This window comes from Chiloscyllium plagiosum, chromosome 3, assembly GCF_004010195.1.
Source record: "Chiloscyllium plagiosum isolate BGI_BamShark_2017 chromosome 3, ASM401019v2, whole genome shotgun sequence".
NCBI lineage: Eukaryota > Metazoa > Chordata > Chondrichthyes > Orectolobiformes > Hemiscylliidae > Chiloscyllium > Chiloscyllium plagiosum.
Genome location: NC_057712.1, coordinates 93,529,794 through 93,539,325, shown reverse-complemented (window position 1 = coordinate 93,539,325; position 9,532 = coordinate 93,529,794). Strand labels below are relative to the sequence as shown.

At 38.1% G+C, this 9,532-nt stretch overlaps 1 protein-coding gene across 4 annotated transcripts in view; it reads right to left on the bottom strand.

Moving 5' to 3' along the window:
• Window positions 1–227: 227 nt before the first annotated feature.
• Window positions 228–9,532, bottom strand: part of ahi1 (Abelson helper integration site 1) — a 279,823-nt gene continuing 270,518 nt past the window's right edge. For all 4 annotated transcript variants that reach the window (XM_043686158.1, XM_043686143.1, XM_043686150.1 and 1 more), the window contains 2 exons: window positions 5,002–5,081; window positions 228–1,731 (listed from right to left, as the gene is read on the bottom strand). In XM_043686158.1, coding sequence (XP_043542093.1) covers window positions 1,527–1,731; window positions 5,002–5,081 — 285 coding nt within the window. In that variant the 3' untranslated portion in view covers window positions 228–1,526. The remainder of the gene's footprint in view (window positions 1,732–5,001; window positions 5,082–9,532) is intronic.

Genomic DNA, 9,532 nt, shown 5'->3' with positions numbered 1-9,532 from the left:
TTTTCATGATCTCTGTAATTTCCCACCTTTCTCATCATTATTGTTAGGTTAACAGTACAGCAAAAGTCATTTCAATCTTTTTGTTACTGATTCATTATGAAAATGAATGATTTTCACTGATAGCACAAGAAATCTTTTCCCACAACTTTGATGCTTTCATTTGGAAAAGTGGAACGTTAGCTTTCCACAAGATACAAAGAAAAGTGACAAATCAAGTCAAATTTGTAATAAATTATTTGTTGCTTTAATCATGTTCATTAACTACTGAAAAAGGTAATCGTAAAAAACACTCAAAACATACAGGTATAAATTCTGTGCCAAGTTGCAACAAGAGTTTCAAAAGCTTTCTTTAGCTGATGATTAAGGCTAAAACAGTATTGTATTACTAATAGCTATAAAATTAGAAAAAAAAGCTTTCTAAAATGTGAGCATATACTGTGTGGAAATTTTCATTTGCCGATAATTATTACAAGCTTTTAAAAAGTAAATCTTCAATTATGAGAAAGTACATTTTAATTAAGTTGCATGCTTTAAATAATTGATTGTTTTCCTTCAAATACAGACTAATTTGGCTAAACAGGAATTGAAATTTCAGGTTAATTTAGATAAACACAAATAGACATCACGTATAAAGGTGCTTTAGAAGAATGAAGGCCGAAAGTAAATTTGATGGATTTGATATAATGGATGCTTCTTTTCATTCTTTTAACTCTGTTTTGATTGGTTTAAAGACTGTTCAGATAAACTGTACCATAGCCACTGAATTGATTGCATTAGGTAAATTAGACAATGAATATTAAAAACAAAGATGATTTTCATCAAACATCAGAAACAATAAGTTAATTTAACTTTCAACACAAGTACTAACAAAAACATGAAATAACACAAACATTAATTTTAAAAAACACAAAAGAACAGTGGATGCTGGAAATCTGAAATAAAAAATAAAATTGTTGGAGAAATGCAGCAGGTCTGGAAGCACCTGTGGACAGAAAGCACAATTAATGGTGTGGGTCCAGGGACACCTGCTTTCTCTCAAAAGATACTGCCAGACCTACTGAGTTTCTCCAGCAATTTCAGCTTTTGTTACAAACATTAATTTGGTCTGATAAAAATGCTTTCTTAAATAATAGATATAAAATAGGCATAAATTTTATTCTGATAACAAAGGCTTTTTCAAATATAATACATTTTGTTCTCATTTAATACCTTTACAGCTGATTTGAGCACAATACATAATAAGCAAGCTCTCCTTCAATTATTTAAATTAAAATAATCAACCCCATGCAATCATTAACCTAATTTTTTGATAGTGTTGTTCAAGCTGTTCTGCGAGAAAACATTTACTTTTTTGGTACTGTCAGAGGTCATCTTTATTAAGGTAGTGCTAAACTGCAAAACAGTGCACATTTTCTAGATTACTGAAAATTATTGCAACTTATTCTATAAGAATAACGGACAAGTCCTTTTCGTTCTTTCACCTTGTTGTTTTTACAAAGAGTGTTTTGTTTTCTTAAGGAACTGTTCTAGTCTTGCTCAAAAGCATCATTAATTCCTCCAGTTGGGTAGTGGTCTTTAACAGGTTTCTTCTTTGTTTTCTTTCTTGCGATTCCTGAATCAATTTTATACTCACTTTCAGCGACTATTAAACTGGATGTAGAAGCTGTCTCACTCAATGACTGAGTTGCTGCTTTCTGCTTTTTCTTCTTGTTCTTCTTCTTCTGAGATGCCCTGGAAAAGAAGCGGCATATTACTTACTAAAACTTGAAGTTTTGTTTGTCGATTTAAATTGTAGTGCTCAGTTTGGTTTGAGTAGTACAAAATGATTTCACAAAAGGCAACTCATTAATCTCAGTAAAAATAACACTCAACATTTGGGTAACTTCATATTGTCAATCAATAAAAAGCAAGTCCCCTCATGCCCAGGAGCAAAAGTATTCTTATGGTGTGGTACTGAATGATGCGGATGGAAAAGTTACTTATTAATTACGTTCATCTTGAAATGGGACAGCAATGAGGAGGTTATAATTTATCCCAGTGTCTCTGGATTGAAGTGAGAAAATGCCTTTCAAAACTCTAAACACTTAATAGGTTTTTAATGACACCTGTTGAAAAGCACATGATGGAGAGAAGAAAAACTCAACAGTCTTGGTTTCACTGCCAAAAAAAAACACTTGTTTTTAATATATACATTCATGGAGGTGGGTGTCGTTAGCTAAGACACGATTTATTGCTCTTCTCTATGTGAAGAAACCTAGCTGTGGATCTGGAGTCACATGTAGGCCAGACCAGATAAGGACAGCAGCAGTTTCAGGACATTAAGGTTTATATTAAAGCACAGCAGGACTGCAACCTATGACTGGGTGTGGAATCATGGGCCAGTGTTATAACAGTAAGGAGAGGAGAGTGAGAGAGGAAAATTGGAGGGTAAAATATAAAAACAAATAAATGCCAACTTTCTGACTCTGAAGACAATAGTTTGTGCCGGTGTGGTGAAATCTGTGTGAAGCCTGGCTGTTGTGCTGCATTCACACTCTGCCTTAAGTGGGAGGGTCTTCCCCAGGGATAAACCTCGACAAAACTTATGGAGATTATGGGCTACCCAAGAGTCAGGGTAACCAAGGTAATTAATAGCTTGTTTGTATTTTAGTTTTAGTATTTTTAATCTATTTATATAAATGTTACAGCAAAATTATATTGTAATAGTTAAATTATTTGTTTTAAAAGTCAACATATCGTGGCTGATATATTTCTCAACCCCTTTTCTCCTGCCTTCTCACCATGATCACTGATCCTCTTAACTAATACCTTATCTATCTCTGTTTTAAATACACTTAATGTCTTGGACTTGACAGTCTACTGCGGCAATGAGTTCTGTGGATTCACCATTCTCTGCCTCAGAAAATTCCTTCTTATCTACGTTCTAAAGGGTCATCCTCTGAGGCTATACCCTCGGATTCTACTCTCTCATATGAGTGAAAACATCATCACCATATTCACTCTATCCACGCTTCTCAGTAAGTTTCAATTAGATCCTCCTCATCCTTCTAAACTCTATTGAGTACAGACCCAGAATCTTCAACGACTCCTCAAATGACAAGCTCTTCATCCCCAGGATCATTCTTATAAACTTCCTCTGGACACCAGCCAAGGCCAACACCACCCTTCCTTTGATACGGGGCCCAAAACTGTTCACAACATTCCAAATGCAGTCTGACCAGAGCCTTATACATTTTCAGCAGTATATCCCTGCATTCTAGCCCTCTCAAAATGAATATGAACATTGTCTTCATTCTCCTAACTGCCACTCAAAATGCATGTTGACCATACCAGAATCCTGAACTAGGACTCTGAAGTCCCTTAGTGCTTCAGATTTCCAAAGCCTTTCCCCATCTGGAAAACATTCTAAGACTCACCAACTTTAAGTGCATTTAAATGGCCATTGGATGAACATATGAACGATAATGAAATAGTGTAGGTTAGATGGGCTTCAGATTGGTTTCACAGGTTGGCACAACATCGAGGGCCGAAGGGCCTGGATTGCACTGTAATGTTCTATGTTCAATGTTCATTGATCCAGTAGGGAAATAGTTATTAACCATGTCCCTTATAACATCATCTTTTATCCAATTGCAGCAATGGTATGTAGAACCAATAGCATGTCTGTAGATTCAAAATCTACAAATTGTATAATTGGCCCAAAAAATAGTAAATTATACACAAAGTAACCAATAATGGATGGGGTGGGCCTTGGTTAAGAAAAAGAAAAGAGGTTGTGTTGGAGTCGGCCTGGAGGAAGCTGACATCATTAGAATAAATGGAGAAATGGGGAGATTGGAAGTAGGGTGAGGAGGTGGAAGTGAGTGGCCCTGTAATGGACATTGATGGATAGCCCCAGAAATGGAAACAGTGAAGCAAGGAAGGGAAAGGAAGAATCAGAGATGAAGCAGGTGGAGGTGACAAAATGATGAAAATCAGAAGCAAAACTGACAAATTTATTCAATTCAGGACAACAGCAGGAGCAACACTGAAGACAGCATCAATGTGTCTGAGAAGGAGTTGTACGTGTGCGCCTGAGTAGGACTAGAACAGTACACCCCACAAAGAGAGAGGCATAATTAGGACCCATGCACATCAGCTTGTCAATTGTGGCAATATACAATTACTGAGAACTTAACTCATAGTTTATTTGTTTTTACAAAGTAGCTTGATCACAGTCAGTAGAAAGTGGAAAACTTTCAGCAACTTCAGGTTTCAAGTGATGTGATTCTTGTTAACATTACTTGCAAAACATTGTAAAAAATGAAAAAAAAAGGACTAATTTAAAAATATTGATGGCCAATGATTGCTTTATCCAATATATTCAATTTTCAATAGGATTCCCATCAATAATCTCCCAAAAGCCAACTTCACAATCTCCAAGGCATCAGGGAAGATACCCAGCTGACCAGGTTCTTTCTTTGCATAAAGGGAACAGAATGCTCTTGGAAATTCTTTTATTTCTTAAGAAATAAAGACAGAGGATCAAGGCATTGTTGCCAGGTTGCATGGATGTCTTTTGTGCTACTCCTCATCGGAATATGATTTCTGCCCTAATAACCTAGCAATCTTCTTTATCAATATTATTTTCCTTATTTGCAGAATCCAGCCATTCTAATACCATGAGACAAGAATGTTCTGGATTGTTGATGTCTCAAAAATTCCTCTCAGTATTAAGTGAAAATATTCAAATACTGAAAAGGGGTTGATCTGAAATGTTAACATTTCCCTTTGGACTGATTGAGCCCTGAGTGTTGCCCAGAATGATATGCTTTTCAATGATCAAACCTTGGCCTTGAGTCCTTCTGATATCAGACCCACAGCATATTGCTCAGAATGTTTCCATGCCATGAATGACATTCTTCTAATTTTGAAATAATTCAAGGAAACGCTGTCAGCATTTCTTAAATAAAATTGAAAGCTCTTAAGATTTGATGTGTTGACTGAATTGGTGTTACTTACGGTTTCACAGGTGACTCTGTATCTGTGTCATGCTCAGAGATCAACTTGAGTTCCCCAGACTTGCTGATGACTGCTGACATCTATAGGAGAACAAAATGAAGGGAAGATGTAAGATATAAAGTGGTGGTGGTGTTAGACAGGGGGTGCAGGGAGAGGTGAGGGTGCTCTGCTGCTTTGTCTCAGCACATATGCAAAGCCACAGGCTTCCTGTACTTGGAATGTATGCAGCTTGTTTGATAATGTTAAAGCTGTCTGCTCTGATCTATTTACCCATGTGTGGTTACAATCTGTAGACTAACAGGAAAAAAACACGGGCGTCCTACTATTCCCATGATACGGAGATACCACTTTACATACTGAAGTAAAACCAAAATAGTATGGAGAGTTGCTAGATACACCTGGGACCATATTCTAATATGTGCATGTGTGCGTGTGTGTGAAAGCGAAGTTCTTATTAACGTTTTCATGACTGGCATAGTAGTTCTGCACCATGATTAACAAGGTAGGTTTTTATTTTGTTTCTATTACTTTAACAACAAAAAACAACTGCCTGTGAAGCTGTATATTTCTTTTTGACAAATTGCAGGGTGTTTTTCCAGCAAGGACAGGTTCACAAGGTTATAGGAATGTGAAAAGGGGTTATGTGGTAGGAGTGCCTCCAATGGGCCTGGAGGCCTGAAAGGGGTGAGACCTTTTGCTCTGAACCAGCATGTGCAGCAAAAGCTGTTCAGCTTCTCTTGTGGGTGGGCCTTCCTATGACACGAATTAACTTCCAGAGGGATAAGGTCATTAACTGGTCACTTGAGGGGCTCAATAGACCCAAAGACAGCTAGGTCTTGTGACACCATCCTGTCCTCAGCAAAATCTCAGGTATGTCAGGGATGCATGGGTAGACAGTGAAAAGGCCACCTGCCGGACTTTACATGTCCATTCCACCTTCAAACACTGTGGGAGCATAAACCCGAGACCATTATATATGTCTAGAGGATACATGAATGACAGGAGAGCTGCTATCTGAAAACCAGAAAAGGAATACATAGAGGAAAGCCTTGAAGAAAAAAAAACAAACTGGGGGAAAATGCTACATTCTGAAATGGTAAACTCAATGCTGAGGGCAGAAGGTTATAAAATGTCTAAAATTGATGTCTTTTTCATTAGTCTGTTTCTTAAGTGAAAACATTTCCAAGATGGATCCCAGAGAATAATATTTACTTATTTTGTATATCAGTTCTCTGTTATTCTTGTTACAAACTTTGGAACATCAAGAATCCCTGTTCAGCTGAATGTTAATTCGAATCTGCAGTACACATAGAACCTGAAGACCACACTCAAGAAAAGAAGGTCTCGAGAATAAAATCTAATTGGATTCATAGCCTATTTAAATTAAAGAATGGTTTCTGTAGTACAAATTGGTACCTTTCCTACTTAGCCTATGCTGACTAGACTGCCACTTCAATGCAGTAGAAAGTGGGTGTTTAGATTAGATTACTTACAGTGTGGAAACAGGCCCTTCGGCCCAACAAGTCCACACCGCCCCACCGAAGCGCAACCCACTCATACCCCTACATTTATCCCTTACCTAACACTGCGGGCAATTTAGCATGGCCAATTCACCTGACCTGCACATCTTTGGACTGTGGGAGGAAACCGGAGCACCCGGAGGAAACTCACGCAGACACGGGGAGAGTGTGCAAACTCCACACAGTCAGTCGCCTGAGGCGGGAATTGAACCCAGGTCTCTGGTGCTGTGAGGCAGCAGTGCTAACCACTGTGCCACCGTGCCGCCCAATCCCTCACCGTGTTGCATTGTTGACTTTCAAATGAAATGTTAAATCAGTTATTTAAAAAAAAACAGGGTATTCTCCTCAGTCTCCCGTTTGAGGTTTACCCCTCAACTAACAACTGAAATAGATTATTTAATAATTAGGGAAGAGTGATCAGTTTCTGAAACTTAAATAAATTTAATAATAAAGGTATGAAGACAGAATTGGCTAAAGTGGACTGGGAAAATAGATTCTAAAGAAATATAATAGTGGCAAATATTTAAGAACTATCACACCATCAACAAATATATATCCCATTGAGAAAGAAAGATACTAAGAAAGAGAATATTCGACAAAAAGAAAAACTGTGAAACCAATTAAGGAAATGAAATATGGTTTTCAATTAAAAGAGAAGGTCTACAATACTGCAAAGGTCAGGGCTGAGAAACTAGAAATTTTTAGAAACAAGCAAAGGATGACTTTCCAAATTTTTCCTATTTTCTAAAATTTCCCAAGTTCTGAAAATGTCTCAGCAGACTGGAATTCTGCAAATATAATTTCCATATTCAAGGATGGAGGGAGACAGAAAGCCTGAAATGCCCATCTACACGGAACCAGTAAGGTCAAGAATGCTTTGTGTGGACTTGCTAACTGCAGATTATCACATATCAAAAAAATTTGCCAGATGTGAGAATGAACGGTGTGAATCCCAGAATCAGGTTTCGCCTGCCATTTTGAAAGCCTTCTGCCTCTGTTTTAAAAGGGAAGGAGATGGAAAAATTCAGGCAAAAGAGACTGCAAATGGATGTCGATAGGTTAAACAATAGCAAGTCGGCAAATTTTTTGGAAATGGACAGGCAAGTTAAAACAGTTGTTAAAAAGTTTTATAGGATCATTGGGTTTATAAATTGAGGCATTCATTATAAAAGCAAGGATGTGATACAACATCTCCACAGGTCACATTTAGAATATTATGTTCAGTTCTAGGCATCTTATTTAAGAAAGGCTGTTAAAGCCCTGGAAACTGTAGAGGAAATTTACTAGAATGATACTAGGAATGAGGGATTTTAGATACAAGGAAAGATTAGAAACATTAGATTTATTCTCCTTGGAGGATAGAAAATTAAGAGGTGACCTCATTGAGGTGTTCAAAATTGTTCATAAGAACAAAATTGACAGAATAAAAAAGGATATTTGATTTTTCTCCCTCTCTCTTCCCTTCTCTCAGCCTTGGACACTCAGCATCTAACTTATGGCCTCCGAAGCGGGGTCAGTGGAGACACCAGTAACCAGTGGCTCAGTACCGAGTGGGAGTAGCAGTCTGGTGCGGGAATGTGGTGGCAGCCAGTGGTCAGACCGCATAGAGGTCCTCTGTGCTGGTCTGCTGTGGACAGCCTTTGAAGAGAGACTGTGATATTTGTCACTTTAACTTTGGTTCTTGCTTTTTCTGACCTATGGTTATACTTTGCATAGCTGTAATATAACGTTTTTTCTTCATCTCTCTATTCTGTAATTAAGGATTGTACCAATGGACCTTTGTACCTAAGATGGCACTGGAAGTGGCAACTTATAAACTTTTAACTGCTTTCATTTCAGTACATGTGACAATAAAGCTAATTCAATCCAATTCACTGGTTGGTATGTCAGTAACTAGGGGTCACAATTTCAAGATTGTCAGCAAGAGAGGTAGCGAGTGAAGGAAACATTTAGTTATTCAAAGAGTTGTTAGGATTTGGAATGTGTTGCCTGGGAGAATGGTGGAGGCAAGTTCTATACAAGGCTTTAAATGAGAACTTGTTATATATATTTGAAAGTGATTATATTTAGAGGGCTACAGAAATAAGGCTGGAGAATGGGACTAGCTGGGTAGCTTATTTGGGAGCCGGTACAGGCATGATGAGTAGATTAGTCTTCTCCTGTACTGTAAAATTCTATGATTCTATGTTGTAGATGTCTGGATGTCGAAAGTTCAGCATACCTTCACAGTGATTAAATAAGAAAAATCACAGATTTGTTAAAAGCAAATTGTGTCTGACTACACCGTTTAAGTTCATTGATCAAGTAACAGGATTTACAAAAGTTTTTTTGGTAGATATCACGTGCATGCACTTCAAAAAAAAGTATTTGATATAGTAGCTCATTGAATACAAAAGCAAGGATGCAACGTAAAACAATTACTAATAGACAATAGACAATAGGTGCAGGAGTAGGCTATTCTGCCCTTCGAGCCTGTACCACCATTCAATATGATCATGGCTGATCATCCTTAATCAGTATCCTGTTCCTGCCTTATCTCCATGACCCTTGATTCCACAATCCTTGAGAGCTCTATCCAACTCTTTCTTAAATGAATCCAGAGACTGGGCCTCCACTGCCCTCTGGGGCAGAACATTCCACACAGCCACCACTCTCTGGGTGAAGAACTTTCTCCTCATCTCTGTCCTAAATGGTCTACCCCGTATTTTTAAGCTGTGTCCTCTGGTTCGGCACTCACCCATCAGCGGAAACATGTTTGCTGCCTCCAGAATGTCCAATCCTTTAATAATCTTATATGTCTCAATCAGATCCCCTCACAGTCTTCTAAACTCAAGGGTATACAAGCCCAGTCACTCCAGTCTTTCAGCGTAAGGTAGTCCCACCATTCCAGGAATTGACCTCGTGAACCTACGCTGCACTCCCTCAATAGCCAGAATGTCTTTCCTCAAATGTGAAGACCAGAACTGTTCACAGTACTCCAGGTGTGGTCTCACCAAGGCCCTGTACAGCTG